Source organism: Carassius auratus, chromosome 40 (assembly GCF_003368295.1).
Source record: "Carassius auratus strain Wakin chromosome 40, ASM336829v1, whole genome shotgun sequence".
NCBI lineage: Eukaryota > Metazoa > Chordata > Actinopteri > Cypriniformes > Cyprinidae > Carassius > Carassius auratus.
In genome coordinates this window covers 4652168-4672989 of record NC_039282.1, presented here as the reverse complement: position 1 = coordinate 4672989, position 20822 = coordinate 4652168, and the positions used below count along the sequence as shown (strand labels likewise).

At 37.6% G+C, this 20822-nt stretch overlaps 1 protein-coding gene across 2 annotated transcripts in view; it reads left to right on the top strand.

Annotated features, from left to right (window-relative positions):
- LOC113058329 (calcium-binding protein 8-like) overlaps positions 1-20107 on the top strand; it is a 52729-nt gene extending 32622 nt beyond the window's left edge. For both annotated transcript variants that reach the window (XM_026226107.1, XM_026226105.1), the window contains exons 5-6: positions 14394-14550; positions 18639-20107. In XM_026226107.1, coding sequence (XP_026081892.1) covers positions 14394-14550; positions 18639-18766 — 285 coding nt within the window. In that variant the 3' untranslated portion in view covers positions 18767-20107. The remainder of the gene's footprint in view (positions 1-14393; positions 14551-18638) is intronic.
- Positions 20108-20822: the final 715 nt, after the last annotated feature.

The following is a 20822-nucleotide window of genomic DNA, read 5'->3' as shown; positions in this document are numbered from 1 at the left end:
AGCCTTTTTTTATTTTTTACATTCCGTCATTTATCCATAAAAAAAGTTGTCATATCTGAATCAGTAGAGAATAATGCACAGATTAATCACAGTTTACAAGCAAAAACAGTCCAAAATAGTTCTAAACAAATAAGTCAGTGGATTTTGATGGGAGAGGACAACAGAGGATGGACTTTTTCACTGGAGAAGCATTATTATGGACTCTGGACTTTTGGTCTTATGGATTATTGTGATGTTTTTATTAGTTGTTATAGACTCTCATTCTGATGTCATTCAATTTAGAGGATCCATTGATGAGCAAGTCATGTAATGCAAAATTTTTCCATATCTATGCAATTCAAGGAACAAACTAATCTACATAATTTTGGGGTAAACTGTAACTTTCATGTTGTTCCAAACCTGTAACCTGACCTGTGAAACACAAAAGGGGATATTTTAATGAACTGAAGTTTTTCTGGCTATAGAATGGCTATAGGTGACTTTAAATAAAGTTTACAAGGACTACTTTCATGACACTTTTATGGTGCTTTTTTGGATCTGTATAGTCCCATTTATTTTGTATATGGAAAAGAGCAGCATGGAAACTTTCAAATCTTTACATGAGAAAAAAAAGTCATGAAACGACATTAGGGTGAGTAAATGATGACAGATGATGGGAATTTCTCTTGAATAATTAGGGTCATCTTTCAGGGCTGCTAATGGTACCTGGCAGTTTTGTTTCTTTAATGCATTAACTTAGCTAAGACACGTCTGATTATTCTTACGGTCTGATGCTAAATGCCATATTGAATATCCAAAAAAGCTCAACATCAGTAGAGGCATTATATGCTTCATTATCTCCTTCACACTCTTTCTCTTTCTTTTTTTCCTCATCGTTTTCATTTCAAATGGGTCCATGTGTCCTCTTCAGTATTTCATTTTGATTCCTTCGCTCTCTGAAATGGAGGCAAGTGTTGAGAAGGGGCTGAGATCTTTTCCTTCTGCAATCAGCAAACCTCTCCTACCTCTGCCTGTTTTCACAACCCCAGTGCGGCAGCTGTCACTCACACACACAGAGAAAATTACAGCACTGCACTCCTTACACACACACACACACACACACATAATCAGGTGCGCACAAGCACAGACCTACACAAAGCCTTCCCCAGCAGGACAGAGTGCATGGCAGAAATAACCACAATTTTAATTGGTTATTATTAGATACGATTATCTCTTTAAGTTGGAGAACATTCCCATTTGAACATTTCAGTATTCTAAGCAAGCTTGACAAAGCCTGGGCATATTGAATGCTGGGAATAGTGTGCCAGTGGTGTAGGGAGAATTGAGGTGTTTTTCTGTGAAATCGGCCCGACATTCAGCAGATTAGGTGATTGTCTTGCCATTGTATGAGTAATGTTCTAATGCTTTTGGTATATTAATGTCCAGATTTCATGATATTCATTAAAACCTGATAAGTCTGTCATTATTTACTCTCCCTCAGTCGCTGCCGCCTGTGTGAATTTCTTTCTTTAACAAAGGAGATGTTCAGCTAAATGTGACCAGTAAGACTGCCCATATCACTGTGAACAGACTGAAATTGATTTCATTATTCACTGAAAATCTTCCGTTTGAGAGCGGTTGGTTGTGAATCATTGATATTAAGTTAATCTGACCCAAGAGCCACATGGGTAATGAATTAACTCTGTGAATGTGGTGACTTCTGGTTCATTAGCCGCTGTAGGGAAACAACGAGAAGAATAACAAAGTGCAGTAAACGGTAAAACTGTTTGCACTACAAAACAGTTTGTTCGTAATTAAGATGTAATGTAAGACACACCAATTTGCAACATCAAGCAGCAAAATGAGCTGTTTTGTGCTGCTAAAAATAGCTGGAAGCCAGTGGCGTAGCCAGGGGAGGGGCCATGGGGGCACTGGCCCCTCCTGAAAACTGATTGGCCCCCCAGTGTGCCCCCACCCTTCTACTTGTCTGTCACTCACAAATTCAAATTATAATCTTTCAGTTTAGTAAATAACTCATGATTGCGTCGCGATGCTTCTCAACGAGGACCAAGAATAGCGAGCTGCTCTTTTCCAACGAAAAAAAGCACCTATTTTAAATAGCTTATGTTTTTCAATTAGCGAGTTGTTGCAGTGCAAGAAGTGTTTGGTACTAACGTTAACGTCTTTTCGGTGTTAGACAGACCAGGTTCGATGACGATGTTATCTCCTAGAGCAGACCAAGATGCTAATCATTATATTTACTATGCTCCTCTGATGCTGAATGTAAAAGGGGTTTACTGCGTTACGATTTACTTTTTTTTTTCGGCCGAACGCTCCGATATAGGCAACAACGCAATTTAAAGCAATGGTTTTTAAAAAAAAACTATAATAGCAATTCTAATAAAGTCATTATTGAATCATGCAGTCGATTAGCGACTTTTTTCATTCAAGTGAGGTGACAAAACAAATCGTGTAATGTTTATCTAACGCTCCACACTTGAGACTTTTTTTCTATATGGGTCTTTTTGAACAAGTAGCTTTCCAACAAAGTATGGATATATGATATTTTTAAATCAATATGCTCAAGATTAATTAGCCTTGACATAAGTTGATTTTGTTTATTCATCAATGCAAATTTACTGCAACTGCTGCTATGCAAATTGAATGGGATGTGGATAATAAACAAAAACATAATGAAATTATATTAAATTTATATTAGTTATATTAATTAATTAATTGTGTATTTATTTCTATGAATTATTAATGTTATTCTGCATTTATATAAATAAGGCTATTATATATATATTATATAAGGCTATTATAAATAAATTATATTATTATTATTTGTGAGTTGTACACTATTCCTACATTGGATTATTTTATTTATTACAGTTTTTCTTTCACTTTTGTAAAGTGAAAAGTTAATACAAATTGTATTTGATTTTTTTTTTTAATTTAGAGCAGTGAATACCTGCTATTAAAATATAATAGGGTATCACTGTTTATTACTGATTTTAAAGGTTACTGAACTCTTGAAATGATTTGGATATACAGTTCAAACAACACAAGATTGGCCCCTCTGTATTAATCGTGGCCCCTCTTGTGCCCCCCAGTTGAAAAAATCCTAGAATCGCCCCTGCTGGAAGCGGATGAGACCGGAAGCCATGCCCATAAAATTACCAAAATTACCAAAAGGCTGTGCCCACTCTTATGGGAACAACAAACAAATGTAGAAAAAAAGATTTCTGATCAAGATCATGTGACACTGGTAACTGGAGTAATGATGCTGATAATTCAGCTGTGCCTTCACAGGATTCAGTTACATTTTAATATATATATTCAAAACAGTTATAATAAATGTAGCTTTAGTGAGCAGAAGAGACTTTTTAAAACAAGAAAGTCATACAGATTTGAACGACATGGGGATGAGTAAATGAGAATTTTCATTGGTGGATGAAATATTCCTTTAATATTGTGTGGCTGATGAATTTTTCATGTCATGGCAGAACATACTTGTGTTTGTATATCACATAGTTCATTGTTTTTGAAATGCTGTTCAGTACGCAAGACAGTTGTCGAGTGTGTATAAACGGTGTATTGTATTGGTGCAATGTATTCGCTCTTTATTGCATGCAGCAGGGTGTGCATATTAAAACAGTGTGTCAAAGGGACACTGGTATTTCTGTGGAGCTCATTGTAACTTCAGATATGGAAATGGGACGACGTTTGTGCTCTGACAAATGCTTCTCTGCTGCCGGAGAGATTTGCTGAGTGCTGCGTCCTGAATCCGGTTGTAATTCTCCACCAAAAGATTTGGTTGAAAAACAAGAGAAGTGACAGTTACATACTGTTTTCATCTGTGTACTGGATTTGTTTGTGACACTTTGTGGACATCTCTGTCTGGTTTATTTAAAGCAGAGATTTTCTAACTTTGGAAAGTTTTTATTAGAAAGCTTCACTTGAATGTAGTTGCAAATACATCATTTATTATTTCTTAAATGATGTTGCTTTTGAATCTTACTAAACAATATTTTCATTGCTAATTGTTTCATAGCTCGTAAAACAAAATGAAGTTCTCAGTTATGTTTTATTTAATTATCAAATGTATCTCAATGTTTCCTCTAAATTAAAAATAGATTGACTAATACAGTAAAATAAAATATTAAGACATTATTCAACCTCTGTTGTGGTTTATGATTAAAGCTTTTGCAAAATAGTTAATTTAATAGGACAAATAAATAAAATAAAAACCTGAAAATTTACATAATATCAAAGTAAAATGGGAGATTGAGTAAAATAATAAAATAAAGCTATTCTTAAAGCCAGGCAATCACCATTTTGGAAAGAATATGCTTGGAAAATTAACTTATATATTTCACAAAACTAGAAATATAATCTAAATGTAATCAGTCATCTTTAGGATGTTGGAGAGGCTGTCATGTATTTAAAGTACATTATACACACATTCTGTAAATATTTTGGACCAAAGTAATTAATAGAACAAATCTTTAGAAAACCAAATATAGTAAATATTCTATCAAATGAATGTGGATAGCAGTTTTGGAGATATTTTATGATGCATGTTCATACTGAAAACTTTCTTTAGAAGAGCAGAACACTTAAGATCTACAATTTGCTTTCTCTTCATCTCATTGCTATAGAAGAAGCAATCGAGATATTAAAGAGATCTAATTTATGACTTTGCTTTCATTCAGGTTTCCATGTTGAAAGCCCTTCTATGGCTCATAACCATCTGAATAGTTGCGCAGCACAAAGAAACAGTGGTTTAGAGCCTTGATATGCCTTATCACTGGCTTATAATGCTTTTGTGACAAAGCTTTTCCTCTTCGTTATGGTCTCACTGACAGCACACATATCGAAATACAATAAGAAGATGATGATTCAGTTACTCCTGTCTGTGATCCTTTATGAAGCCGCTATTATGTATGCTATAGAAATCTCCTGCATTTTTTCCCCATTTCAGACAATAATACCACAGAAAGAGGAATCTTTCTGGTAAGAATAAATTGCTCTGCCAAATAGACTTTATTAACAAGGTAACAAGGCCGGGTTACGTTTGCAAAGACAGCTCCAGAACTTAGTTTAGCACTCACATATAAACACGCCTTGATGCTGTTCAAAAGATTCCATACATGCACCTTTGCATTGCATTGCAAGGGTTTTTACCATATATGGGCTCCTGAAAAGTGATTAATAACATGTAATAACACTTTATTTCTAGCTCCTGTATTTAGGGACAAGGCCATTTAAATAGTTCACTCTAAGCACACTGCATCCTCACGCACACAGCCAAATACATAATAGTATAATTGTTTTCTATTATATATATATATATATATATATATATATATATATATATATATATATATATATATATATATATATATATATATATATATATATTAGGGGTGTACCGATACGCGTATTCGTATTGAACCGTTCGGTACGAGGCTTTCGGTTCGGTACGCGGTACGCATTATGTACCGAACGGTTCGTTGGACTAATTAATTATATTTGGAAAATAAATTAAAAATTGTGAAATATAATGATATGCGTTCAACAAGGTAGCCCAATAACCCAAACGACGTAACAGGCAACGCCCCTGACACCCCCGAACAAGAAAAAAAAAAAACACCATCTTATATGTTTATGTTAGGCTACTCAGTCAGGCGCTCGCTCACTCAGTACGCGCTGAAGGCTCATTGCAAAATGGCCAATGCGTTTAACAGACAACAAATAGAAGATCCTCCAATAACCAACAGGTCTGGTGTTTGGGTGCACTTTACCAATCGATCGGGGCATCCAAACAAGTACGGTAATCAAAATGGACTAGTACTGTACTGTGTCGGAATTTCCTGAGCAGTACGATTCAATTAACAGGCCTGCACGTTATTAGATAGAAGAACTGTTATAAATAGAACGTATGCACGGGCAGTTTTAAAAACTCCACCTACTTTGCTCTTGGCATAGTGCAGCGCAAATCGCGTGGTATCTGAAGGGCAACGCTGAGCCCAGGGTCCAGTGCCGCGCATATCGCGTCCTGTGTGAAAGACCCTTTAGCCATTTTGCAACGAGCCTTCAGCGCGTACTGAGTGAGCGAGCGCCTTACTCTGTAGTGGAAAACGCAGGTTTTAAGAACATTCTTAATGTAATTTAGCCCCGTTACAATATTCCTTCATGAGCCCATTTCAGCCAGACCGTAATTCCTGCTTTGTTCTAAAAAACATAAGCCCTATAGAGAACCAATTGAGTAAAAACACACTCAATATAAAGAGTTATAGAGTTCCATATAAAAAGTTACATCTTTGTATTTGTTCATAACTACTACAATAATATAACATTTTCATTTTTTTTTATAAGGAGCTGTTTTTGTTTTATACAGTATGCTGCTAAGAAAACACCATAGAAGATGGGTAAAGAATAGCTCCATCATTGTTCAATGTAAAAAAAAACAAAAAACATACTTTGTAGCCAATTTTTTTCTTTTTGCTGTATCTAAAACGTACCGAACCGAACCGTGACATCAGTGAATCGTATCGAACCGAACCGTGAATTTTGTGAACCGTTACACCCCTAATATATATATATATTAATGAAAATATTTCATAAAAGGAATGTGTTTACTGTGGTAAAAACTTAAAGTCATGTTTGTTCTTGTATGTATCGCGTGGCTTTTTAGTTTCGGTTTGCTAAGTAGTAAGGCGTGGCCTGCTGAATTTAATAAGGAGGTATCAAGCAGGTATAGATTTGATTAGTACATTGCAGCAGCGGTCACAGCAGCCCCTGTGTGAAGACCGAGGAGTTTAAAGACCAGCAACTCTACCTCCATGCCTCCGATGAGCAAGAACACAGATAGGGCATTTGAGTATTGCTTTTCTCCCCTTCTTTACTTGTTTTAGTCACTATGTTCTCACTACTGAATATGCTTTCAAATCTCTACTATTACTACTAAAGCTCATAAATCACACTCTGTCCATTAGAGATAGCGCAGTCCTAACAATCTGCGTATTGTCTCCATGTCCTCCACTACTACTCTCTATTCCGTTTGGTCTCTGGAACTTTCAGTCTGCTGTAAACAACTTTTTTTCCATCTATTGCTACTCATTCAAGTCTCAACCTCATGGCCCTAACTGAGACCTGGAACTTGATGACACTGCCACTCCTGCAACCCTCTCCACTAATTTTACTTTCTCCTCACCCCTCTCACCCGAGGGGTGGATGTACTGATCTATTTATCTCAAATGAATAGAAATTAGATCCTTTACCTTCTCTTACTGGCAACAGTTCATTTGAATCACATGCAATTACTTTTACCCAACCTGTTAAAATCCACTTGTAGTAGTTTATTGTCTCCCAAGTCAACTGGGTAACTTCTTGAAGAAGTTGAATGTGGTAATCTCAAACTTTCCTGAAAATGGTACCCCTTCGGTACTACTCAGTGACTTCAACATCCACCTATAAAAACCCCAGGCTGCTGACTTCAACACACTTCTTGCCCCATTTGACCTCAAGTGAGTGTCTACTCACAAATCAGGAAACCAATTGGACCTTATCTACACATGCTAATGCTCCACTACAAAACGTTAGTTACTGCGTTGCACACGTCAGACCACCTCTTCATCACTTTAAACCTCAAACTGACTCCTGGCACAACACGCAATTCTCTGTAGGTCACATTTGGTGTAACCAATTCTCACTCTATCCCTCTTGCCTATCCTCTATGATCCTATCCCACTCACCTCCTTCAGGCTATTTCTTCTTCACTTATACCTGTACACACTCACATTATCAACACCTGTCTACACACTGGTACATTTCCCACTGCATAAGAAACCCTCTTTAAATTCAGATCTTTTATAAAAATACAAACCGGCATCCCTTCTTCACACTTGAGCAAGTTTTGTTCAACCAACTCTCTATGTTACTGGCTTAGAACAACCTCATGGACAACAACCAGTCTGGCTTCAGAAGTGGCCACTCAACTGAGACTGCTCTCAGTTACTAAAGCCCTGAGACTGGCAAGAGCAGCTTCCAAATTCTCAGTACTCATATTGCAGTATCTGTCTGCTGCTTTTGACACAGTTAACCACCAAATCCTCCAGTCCACCCTCATGAAGTTGGGCCTCTCAGGAATTGCACTCTAGTGGTACAAATCTTACCTCTCAGATAGGTCCTTCAGGACGTCTTAGAGGGGTGAAGTTTTTAAGTCACAAATTCTTACTACTGGGGTTCCTCAGGGCTTAGTGCTTGGACCACTTCTCTTCTCCATCTTCATTTCATCGTTAGGTTTAGGCATTTAGAAACAAAACCTTTTCCTATCACTGCTATTCTTATAACATTTAACTCTATTTCTCATTTCCATCCAGATGATCTAATGGTAGCTGTTCACATTGCAGCCTGTCAGACATTTCTGGCTGGATGAAGGAAAATCACCTTTAACTCAACCTTGCTAAGACATAACTGCTTGTGGTCTCAGTCAACCCAGCACTTCATCGCAACTTCTCTATACAGCTAGGTTCATCAACCATAACTCCTTCCATAACAGCCAGGAACATTGGAGTTGTGATTGAAGATCAGCTAAGCTCCACAGATCATATTGCTACAACAGCCCGGTCCTGCAAATTTGCCTTTTACAACATTAGGAGATTAGACCCTTCCTATCAGAGCAGGCCATGCAACTCCTTGTCCAAGCTCTTGTTCTCTCCAGACTGGACTATTTTAATGCTCTCTTGGTGTGTCTTTACACACCTACTATCAAGCCTCTGCAACTGATCCAGAATGCAGCAGCGAGGCTGGTCTTCAGCATATCAAAGAAAGCCCACATCACACCTCGCTTCATCATGTGCACTGGCCACCAATAGCCACTCGCATAAAATACAAGGAACTGATGTTTGCTACAAGTATTTTTCACCAGCAACTAATCAATAAATACTGAGACATTTTTTTATTAATTTAATTTATATTTATAAAATGTATTAGTTTATAAAAAATTACAAAAAAACTTGCTAGACTAATTAAGACTTGTCACATAACTTGTATTGTCAAGGTTACTGAGGGAGAGGACCCAAATGCAGAATAAGCAAGGGAAGTTTACTGATAATTTAGACGAGGCATAACAGGAGGGAGTGGTGGGTACGGACCCTGGTGGATGTCTGACAGTAAAAAGGGCTGGTGGCCAAGAAGAGAGCTAGATGATATCCTAAAAACCTCGATTAATACATCAAGAGATTTTTAATGTGATGTTTTTGTCATCTTTTCCATCACTGACACAAACCATGCGTCCAGTCAATTTCCAGCAGAACCGTAGCTTCCGGCCGAAGCAGGGATTCTGGGCGAGGTCCTGACTAATGGCTGCCGTTGGCTGAATAGTGTACACATCGAATGGGGCCACGTCACTTTGCTGTCAAACAGCCGGAGGCATTGCCAGTAACCCATACACCAGTCAACAAAAGTAAAGGTTTTTGGCGCTCCGTGTTTATTCACACATGCTGAATCCTTTTGAACATATGAATGCTGTTAGCTTTGATATGTCAATAGAATTTGATTAATTTAATAACCAATGCGGCAACATGGTCAGGCTGCTGAGAGATAGATACTGTTTGCCAAGCTTTTGTTTCAACAACAAGGACAGTCTAATCACTTTTACCCAATGCTAGTAATCACTGCATGGCATATCATAACTCTTTTGTATCTATAGCTACTTTCGAGGCTTGTCCTCTCAGATTAAATTGACTCTCTGCTATAAATATAATTGGGTTCATTATTCATGTACAATGCCTCATGGATAACTATTTTGCTGAGTCATCAGTTCATTCTCATATACTTTAAGTACTGTCATATACGTATAAAATATAACCTGATTAAAAGCCATTTCAAAATCTTAAAGCATAGAACTGAAGTTATTGAGTACTAGCTAAAAGAGATAGTTCACCCAAAAATGAACATTTTGTATTTACTCATCCTTATGTCAGTTCAAATTAAAATGAATTCATTTCTACTTAAAGAATAAAAGAAAAAGTGTAATTTTTGTTCACACAATAACAGTCAATGGCATCTAAATGTCATTATGGACCCCAATCAGTTTTATTAGAAGGACAAACACATTGAAAATGCAGAAAAGTCTGCAGATAAACATGTGGAGCTATGAACTAATGTACTGATACTTGTACCAGGAATGATAAATCACACTGTGTCTGGAAGACGACATCCATCATGTGACTTTCATGGACAAATGTGTGCGGTGCCAGGGCTCAAATGTTGACAGTCTCAGCAGGACAGATAAAAGACAGGTTACAGGCTGGACATGAAATGTGTCCCTCTCTTCATTTAAGAATGTAAGTGTCGTAATATTTTACTGACATTCCCCTGAAGTGGGACTTGAGGATGGGTGGAAATGAAATGGCTGTCAGACAAGGTCCAAGTTACTGGCCAATGAGTCCAATTGCAGATGTTTACAGTTTTAAAAGAAGAACTGTTGGTGTTTTGCTAACATTTGCCTTCAATACAACTTCCAATTTTCTTAGAATCATTTCACTCAACTTTTAATCTTCAGTTTAATGTTGTCTATAAAATAAATGCCAGAAAAACCTTTAAAGACGTTGGAAGAGGAAATCAGCTTCTCATTCTTCTCTTCAAAACTGTCCACAATGATTTGACAGTATTCAAGTACGGTGATTTATCTGGACAAGGCAGAAGTTCAGCTTTATGCTCCAAATGTCCATTTTCTTCCTTGCCGATGAAGTCTTGCCACACAGTCAGAACTGTAGAGACACAATTAGGCTATTAATGTTACAGACACTCCTGCTTAATGGTCTTCCACGATTTTCCCTTTTTGGGAGTCTGACAAGTTCTATATTTTCACCCACACCTTTTACTAAACACTGCTGAACACAACTTATACTACACTGATATACAACCTAGAGAGTACAGATACCATCATTGCAGCATTTGTTTTCTCACTGTAGCCTGCAAAAAAATTATATGAACACCTATAATAATGGGTGATCACATTATTTTGTCCAACCCCTGTATATTGTTTCATGCTGGAGCACCGGATGAATGACCACAGCTCTCCGTTCCCTGCAGCAGCGAGGAGATTCCATTAATGTGTTACTAAGAAGCCTGATGTTTGGAAGAACAGAGGCTGTCGATATGCCTGCGCTAGTATATATATATATATATATATATATACCTCATCCCACCACAGGACACAACATCCCCTCATCTGTCTGTCTATCAGTCAGTCATTTTATCATTCTACCTACCATTAAATCTATTGTTCTATAAATCTAACTCTGGTTTTCTAAATACTGCCAAGCTGTGGATGTTTCTCTTAACCTATAGGTGTCTTTCCATACTTTAAAACAAAGAGCTCAAGTGACCTATAAGTTGCCATCAAACACACACACACACACACACACACATACACACACACACCATCCTGACAAAGATTAGTCCAGTCTTCAGCACAGCCAGTCAACCTTGAAGGTCATTCTGGCCACCATTACTGATATATAAATACTCACAGCAAAGAGAGAGTGTTCAAAAGAAAAAAGAAAACGGGATTTGTTATCTAGCACGAGGGCTCTTAATAAGCTCCTCTGCTGCCCACTCTCATGGCCTCCAGTGAAAACAGATGGATCTGATGCCCTCGGGCGACTCCATCTCTGTGGCTGTGGGTTGTCCGAAGGTTACATCAGTTCAGTTAATGCTCTTTCTCTCTTAACCAGATGCTAAAGGGCTGGTTTGCATGAAAGTCCCTAGATGACTTTCCCTTTCAATTAGATTGTTTACCCTATTTTTTATTAGGATTCCACACTTTGCAAGTTCATTGTTATTGAGCTTAAAAATTTATAAAAATGAAATCTATTACTCACCGTGCAGTTTATTTTATGCGCATGAATACTGTATGTATTCAGAAATCATGTGGCATATTGTAGAAGTTTATTAAATTACGTTACATGCTTAATGGGATGGTTCACCCAAAAAAGCTACGCCTATGACAGGGTTCCTCAATAGGAAGCAGAAAAATGTTTGGCCCATGCTAATTTCAAATAATGTGGCATGAAAATTCAAGTCATTTCTTTATGATGATGCAACAAAATACAATAGAACTTTTTACGTAAGTTTGCTTTACCTTAATTAATTTTCAAGATCTGAGGTAAAATATCTGTTGTTGTCACTATGGCTATAAAGATCATGCAAAATAATATTCAAACTCACATTAGACACTTTTAACATTGAATAAAGCACATAATCATTACCTGAGATTATCTTTGTCATATTTCATATGTTGTTCCTGCTGCAATGTCATAGAAAATAAAAACTATTTCTAAAATAGAATCCTGTGTTGCTGTCCCAGGTGGTCAGGAAAAAAACCGACATGGAAAAGATACTTTTTTTGGCTTTGTGTCACGTCTGGTAGGGACAGACAGTGTCGCAATTTGACCCCCCTCAAAAAAAATCTAAGCATAAAAATGTTTATTCTGACAGATCTAATAATTCAATCTGAAATTATGGAAAGTGTAGAGAAGAGATCCAGTCTGGAGAAGGCAAGGAACCGTTGATTTGCATTGCAGACATGGAGATCCAGGTTTTTTGTTAGTTCGTTTGTTTTTAATATTCAACAAGCAAATGTATATATTTCGGCCCTCTGCGAAAACTAATTGAGGAACCCTGACCTACGTCATCCACTGAAATGCCACTCTCTCGTGAACGTGAGTATGACAGTTAGCTTTAGCTAGAGATTGTGGTTTATAAAGTTTTAAATATGGATATTTTTCTTATACAAACGCACTGATTCCACTCAGATGGCCTTTATTTACCCCCCGGAGCACTGTGGAGCACTTTTAATGATGGATGGATGCACTTTATTTTCCTTCTAAATCTCAACCCCCATTCACTCCCATTATAAAGCTTGCAAGAGCCAGGACATTTTTTAATATAGCTCAGATTGTATTCATTTGAAAGAAGAAAGTCATATACACCTGGGATGGCTCAAGGGTTAGTAAACCATGGGGTAATTTTCACTTTTGGGTGAACTACCTCTTTAATAAATGCAAACTGGTATTTATGGTCATATTATTCATTATTAATTCATTGTCATAACCTTAAACACACTGGTTTGTAGCACAAATAGTGTTATTCTACTAGTTATTTAAGCGGTTATAAATTAATCAAGATTCTCACACAAAGGAAAATAGCTTATGTTGCAAAATAAGGCTGGATATATCATGCCATATAAACCGTGGACACAATACTGTAGGTCAATATTCATGGGCATTAAATGACTGTATAAAATGCTCAGTTTGTGCTTTCTCAGGTTTAAACAGAAATATAAAATGATTTATTGGCCCGTTCTGCAGTGTTTACTGCATCATGCATGCAGTATTACAAAGCACCATTTTGCTCTCATTCTTACTGACTCACTAAAGTGGAGTGAAATGACAAGTTACTGTGGAGGTGAGCATACTGAGGCTGTAATACTTAATGGCTTGTCAAATTTATTAGCTTGCCAGCTATTGTAATATCCTGCTGTCTCTCCTCATGAGCTGCAATGGCAGCACATCCTGTCAAGCGTCTCTCTCCAGAGCCACAGAAGTGCACTGTGAGCTTCCCTTCACAAAGTCAGAGGTTTCCATTCTGTATTTTATCACAATGTTTAAATAAAAAAAGTGAAGTTAGATTTAAACTATACATGTTTTGCTTTCTTAAAACATTTACAAAAGTACTAGCAATATCATAATAATGTGTTTTGGACATCTGTAGTGGTAATTAGATTAATGAAATCTTGTATATGATTATTTCAGTAAAGGTACGACAGTATTAACTATACTGTTTTATAAGGGAAGGCTGAATGATTTAGTGGAGTATTAATATGTAGCCGACTGTAATGACTGTTTGTTCTCTAATCTGACAGCTTTGCAAATAAGGCATTAAGCTGGTGCTTCAGTTTCTTTTTCGTCTTCCTGAAAAATCAATCTGTTGGGCTAATGTTGCCCGGAAAATTAAAGGGATGGAGCTCATAAACGCCCTCTGGATACGAGTTATGAAAATCAACTTACTGAACATGAGTTACAGCCCCCATGACAGTTTTCCTCAGATGTCTTATGAATTTTGTGCAGTTAATTGTGTTATGTCCATTTATCAAATGCCATGCAAAACTGTTCAGACTGATCAATGCACTTTTTTCTCCTCAATTACAAAGACTATTGATTTTGTTCTGTGCTGCACTCAACTGCAAAATTCATTTTAATGTGGCATTTGAAAACTGAACAAATGTAAAGCATAAAGTTAAAAAAATAAAACAATTAGGTGACCTATGACTTGATAGAAACATACACAAACATGAAGAGTTTTTGAAGAGTAACTCTCTGTGTTATTTGTCTTTGTAGTTTGACATGCAGCGGATTACGCTGGAGGAACTGAAACACATCCTTTTTCATGCCTTCCGGGACCACCTGACGATGAAGGACATAGAGAACATCATCATCAATGAGGAGGAGAGCTTGAACGAGAACTCGGGGAACTGTCAAACAGAGTTTGAAGGAGGTGAGTGTAAACATCGCTGCTTTGTGTGTCAGTGGAGTTGCTGTAATAAAAACGGCAAAGTTTTTCCTTTGTGTTTTTGAAAAATGTTGCGTATAAGATAATAGTCAAAACGATCCCCATTCACATAGATCTGCGAAAATGACTAAAATGGTGCAATTTACAGGCCAGGCCAGTAGTTGGCGATGTCACTTTAAGCCTGAACTCTTGGGACAATACTTGATAAGTTTTCCACCACAGGAACCAGGATCTAAATAAGGTTCCTGGGAAAAACGTTCCCCTCAGAAAGTCCCCTGCTCATGAGGTAGTACTTTTAAAAAGGTCCAGAACTTTCTGGGTTAAGATTGAGTGCTGAATATGCTGATTGGTTGAGTTCACGCAGCATAAAGAAACAGTACACAGCTGCACACATACCAATAGACTGGTCGCATAAGAAGCAAATGCAAGAATCACCATTTACACAGATTTGTATTTTTGTACTTTACGCTGAGACAATAATGGTATTGTTTTCAAAACTTGCGCTTTGAAACACAAACCCTAAATGCTGTTGTCATGTAAATGAATGGGAAAAAATGCATAAAAAGAAAAGAAAATGTCTTGTAAACAGCCTCCTAGCCTCTTAACAGCTGGTTGTGATGTCATTGTATAAGGAAGGCTAGGCTCATGAATATTAATTAGCCCTAGATAATTTCCTTGACTTTCCAGGATGCAACAGGAATTCTAATACATTTAGTCCTTAAAACATCAGTACAATAATCAACATGACAGAGAGGGGTTTTTTTCTTATAAAAACAAAATGCAGATGGTGGCCCTTGTGAAAATAAAGTAGACTTGTATAGTTACAATAGTATGAACACATAACTGCATTTAAAAATTAAATTCAGTCAGGGAGTGCTTTCTCGTCCATTTGTGAAGTGAAAGTGACATACAGCCAAGTATGGTGACCCATACTCAGAATTTGTGCTCTGCATTTAACCCATCCGAAGTGCGCACACAGAGCAGTGAACACACACACACACACTGTGAACACACACCCAGAGCAGTGGGCAGCCATTTATGCTGCAGCACCCAGGGAGCAGTTGGGGGTTCGATGCCTTGCTCAACGGCTCCTAAGTCATGGAGAGGTGGAGAGAGCACTGTACATGCACTCCCCCCCACCTACACTTCCTGCCGGCCCGGGCATCGAAATCACAACCTTTCGATTGGGAGTCCGACTCTCTAACCATTAGGCCACGACTTCCCCTGTTTTAAGTAATAATAAAAATAAAAATAATATATCAGTAAGTCATGGCAACTCGTCAAAATCAGTTTTTGAAATCATTATTTGTTATATGAAATTCAACTTGATTTTAAGTCAAGGTTTTTAACGTAGCCCCGCACATGACATGCAGGAAAAAAATATTAGGCTAAAACGTGCACACAATTACTATTTCGTTCACTCGATTTATAAATTGTGCGCACAATTTACTAATTCGTTCCTTAGATTTGCTAAATCGTGTGCACGGTTTAGCAAATCGAGGGAACGCAATAGTAAATCAAGGGAACGCAATAGTAAATCAAGGGAACGCAATAGTAAATCGAGGGAACGCAATAGTAAATCGAGGGAACGCAATAGTAATCGTGTGCACGTTTTAGTACATTGAGGGAACGAATTAGTAAATCGGGCGCACTATTGATTTATTTTTTCTTGCATGTCATGTGCAGGGCTATGTATGTTTTCTATTGCATTTAAAAAATAAAATTAAAAAATAAATAGAAAGGCACATAAGATGAAAGATGCAAATAATTGTAGCAGTGTTTGTAATAATGTGTGGGTGCTTCTCTAGTTCAGCTTCTCTGCTTCAGTCTCTCTGCTTTAATTTGAGCTGGTGTTAACATTGTTTCATGCATGATAATACTCCTGTTACTGTACCTCTATTGGCTCATCTCATCCTGTGATGAATAACACAACATTCCTCATGGTAATACACAGGAGGGTTAATGCTCTTTTACAGTATGTGATATTCACAGCCTATTGAAATCAGGTGCTATTTTAGTGGGTTTTTGGTTATTAAAATCAGAGGAGTGAATTAAAGATGGTAGTTTGGTTTTTGAGTGGGTGTCATCCCTGCTCCTCTCTCTTCCTTCACTGTCGTCGCTCCTCTTTTGTATCCTTCCAATCTCCTCCGTGGGACGCGAGACCGGCAAGTGGAGCAGGTATTGCTCATTTCCAAATCACTCCACCTGAGTGCACCTGCGCCGTGCGCCTTACACTTTGCATTTAGATTGTTAAAATAGGGCCCTTTGAGTGCCGACCCTTTAAAAGTTTTAAATCTAAGACCATTAACAAGATTTAGTCATTACATTTTCTAGGAAAAATATATATATATTGGTTGGCTCAGTGGTGGCCCCCATGTTAACTCTTTCCCTCCACTGATAAAATTACCTGTCCCGCAGCATTGATGAAGTTTTCCCTACTTTCTGTGTTTACTGTTATACAGTAGGGGGCACTATTACACATCTTCTAAAAGAGCACAGTAAAGTACTATTTCACTAAAAAATTTAAATAATCTGAAGATTTACTCATCCTTAGGCCATCCAAGATGTTTGTTTCTTGAACTGAACAGGTGAAATTCAGCATCACATAATCTTGCTCACCAATGTTTCTTCTGCAGTGAATGGGTGCCATCAAAGTGAGAGTCCAAACAGCTGATATAAACATCACAATAATACACAAGTAATCTACGTGACGCCTGTCCATCAATTAATGTCTTGTGAAGTGAAAAACAAATCCATCATTAAGGTGTTTTCATATTCAAACCATTGCCTCTAGCTAAAATATGCTTTCTTTAGTAAAAAAGTCATCTCGTCTGAATCAGGAGAGAAATATGCACAGATCAAGCACTGTTTATGAGCAAAATCACTGTTCTATCAAGTAGTATATAAGTAAAAGCCATAGCCATACTAGTATTCTATTGTTTCTCCCATATATGTAATAATCCCTATCTTTAGTATCTCTAATATCACCCATGATTTAAATTTTTAATTAGTACATATTATGCAACAATAAGCATTAGAAGGAACTGTGTACCACAGCTTTGAAGCTACTTAGTGAGTGATTTCAGAGTATGACTGTTCAGTATGGACCACGCTAGCAGTGTTAGCATTGCAGGGGTCAAGCACATCCCTTAATGCCAACGGCGTAAGTCTCTGTCCAACCAGCAGTCACAGATGTCCACAGCGCTAAAGCAACACTCATCCACACCTTCTGTTGAGCCCTCCCGTGTCTTTATGAATCATTAATGGTGGCACCTGGGCTGAGCTTAGGTTGTCAACAGACCACACACTGAGACTATGTTAATTAATCTAGAGACATAACACAATTTAACACAAAATCTAAATCAAACTAGCCAAGCAACTGCCACTGAGATGCGTACAGATTTAGCATTTCACTTGATGATGCTAGCAAAAGAGAATTGACATAAGGTTTCTTTCCCAGACATCGCAATAGCAAAAAAGTGCCTACATTTTTTGCTCAGCAGTGCTGTCGAGACTTTTTGAAGTTCAAAACATGCTGAGCACGCTGCAAGACGTTTTATCTCCACTTTTATCTGCTGCAAATTGAAAGGCGAGAGAGGGGCAAAAATGAATGTTCTCCTCAGCAACAAACACTCAGGCAGAAGAGTAGCTACGTTCGCTCATTATCGCGCTTCCTTCTTTGCTGTAACCAGGCCAGGGATTGGCTGCAGGGGGCGGGACTTGCTGACTAGCGCTTGGTGCCGGATGGAGGACTGGAGCGGAAAATGATATCAAGGGGTGAGGCTGGCACACAATCTGTCTCGCTGTGTGTTCCAGAAGCTCCTAATAACTGCCTCTATTCTTAGCCCAGACGCTCGTGAGCCGAGCAGCCACATGTGCTCAGGTGAACCTCAAGTCCTGCACGAGAAACGCTGCTTTATTTAGACAGGTCAGATTGGCAGATGAAAGGCTGTGGGCTAGAATGCAAATCGACACCTACACAATCAGACACAAGTAGAAAATGCATCCAGATCAGCACATATGCTACTCACTTGTTTTCCTCAGTCTAAATTGCTGTTTTTGTGTCATTGCAGTTCATCCCAAAAAGAAGAATCGGCAGACGTGTGTGCGCAAGAGCCTGATATGCGCGTTCGCCATGGCCTTCATCATCAGCGTCATGCTCATCGCGGCCAATCAGATGCTGCGCAACGGAATGGAGTAGTGACATCACTGTGAGCGCGGCGGAGCCTGCATGTGCATGTCGGTCGATGAAGTTGTCAAAAAATTACCAAGAAACTCGAGAGACAAAACCAAACACCTCACTACTGAAAAGAGGAGCTTTTTATTCTTTTTTTTTTTTTGTATTCTCCCGTTAGTTTTCCACGCGGACAGGCGAGCCAAGCCAGCATGTTACACGGGGGCCTCATCTCTCAGGCAGGGACTTTAAAGGGCTGACTTTCTGCTTTTCGTGCCACCTCTGTTCCCTAATGCAATAACACGCAGGAGTTCATAAGCCGTCACTGTCTCCTCCGTGGCTTCAGATATTTCCACAGGGATTCGCTGATGAGCTTCTGTTGGGTTCGGGTCTCCTGTCGATGTAGGAAGGCAAAAGTAATTGGCAACTCATTACACCTTGGTGGAGGGAGAGTTACAGCATCTACTCCGGAGACTATTTATGTCTGCTCTTCTGGCTCGAGGGATGGTGGGAGGCCAGGGGAGAAGCGCTCGTTGTAGTCCATATTTAAACCCATAGTCGTCAGCTCCAAAAATCCATGAGCCTGATTCATAGTTTTAATCATTTCTGCGATTCGATTGTTCCTGTTTCTGGTTTTTCTGAATTGGTTTGTAATGAGCATGCCTACACAAAATATTGAAACACAACAGAAAGTTGAGCAGATTTCCACAGCATTACCATCATTCATAAGTTATATTTCTATGTTTTTGTCCAACAGTTGTTTTGTTCAAACTGGCGACACACACTCAAGTATTTCTTGAATGCACTGTAGGTTACTATGGATAAAATTATCCGCCATATAGAGTGCTGTGCAGCCGTAACATCAAAACCCACAAGAGTAATACGCCATGGGCTTCCTCAAGATTTTCCTATGGGTCTTTATAATCGAGTTTTAAAATTTTGAGAGAAAAAAAGTGTTATAAATCGAAATTGACGATACTTGGACATTTTACTCTACTCTACAACATAAATTACACACAATCGTACTGAAAAGTGAATTTTGAAGCTGTTATGCTTATTTGAAAAAATTAATGTTTGTAAAAAGTAACTACATAGTAACCCTATACAAGAATGTTGTGTGCAGTTCATGTTGTACAACAAAACGTTCATGTGTCTTCCAAGTTACCTTATTTTACTCAATAATTGAAAATTTGAAAATAAAAATAATAAAAAACGATATATATAAATGTGTGTGGGTGTGTGTAAAGCTCAAGAAAACCATGGCAAATTTGTTTTCTGTGTTTTAATGTTACGCAGCAACTTCAGCGCTCTATACATCAATGCCTTTTGAATTTTTATTTTTGTTTGCAATTACTTAAGCACTTTTTTTATCAGTCATTTTGTTTGTTTACCAATAAAATTCTATATTTAAATAATGATATATTATATAAATAATTATATATTTAATTAAATATTATAAAAATCACTTACACAACTGTGTGACCTTTAAGAAATGACAAATTGCTTCTGAAGTTTTTTTTTTTTTAGGTTTTATAAAATGTAAAACAACAAAAGATTCTGATAAAAATGAGTAAAAGAAAATATGTTTATCTGAGAAGATACATTTTAAATTATCAAGAAATGTATATTGTAAATTATATATATATATATATATATATATATATATATATATATATATATATAATTGTATAATATTAATAAACTCTAAGATAAGACAAAATACTGATAAGATTTTAACTAATTTGATTATGTTTTCAGCTACCATTAATACTGCTATACTCTCAGGTCTGTTTAACACATTTTACCATATTTAAATCCATTAAAATCTTCTGTGACAAAATTAAAGCTGGAAAATGTCTGCAGGTTCCCTCTAGGCCCTCTATGAGTGGAGAACAAGATGTTTTTGCTTTGGTTTTACAGTACTTAAGATGCTTAATGTGGCTTAATGGTACTTTATGGGCCGTCATTACTGGGTTATACCTGTTACGACACACATTTTCAACATTTCTGAAAGGTTTATGATGGCTCTCAGATGTTAGTGGATGAGTTCAGGTTGTTTTGCACTGCTTTACTCCCATAAACC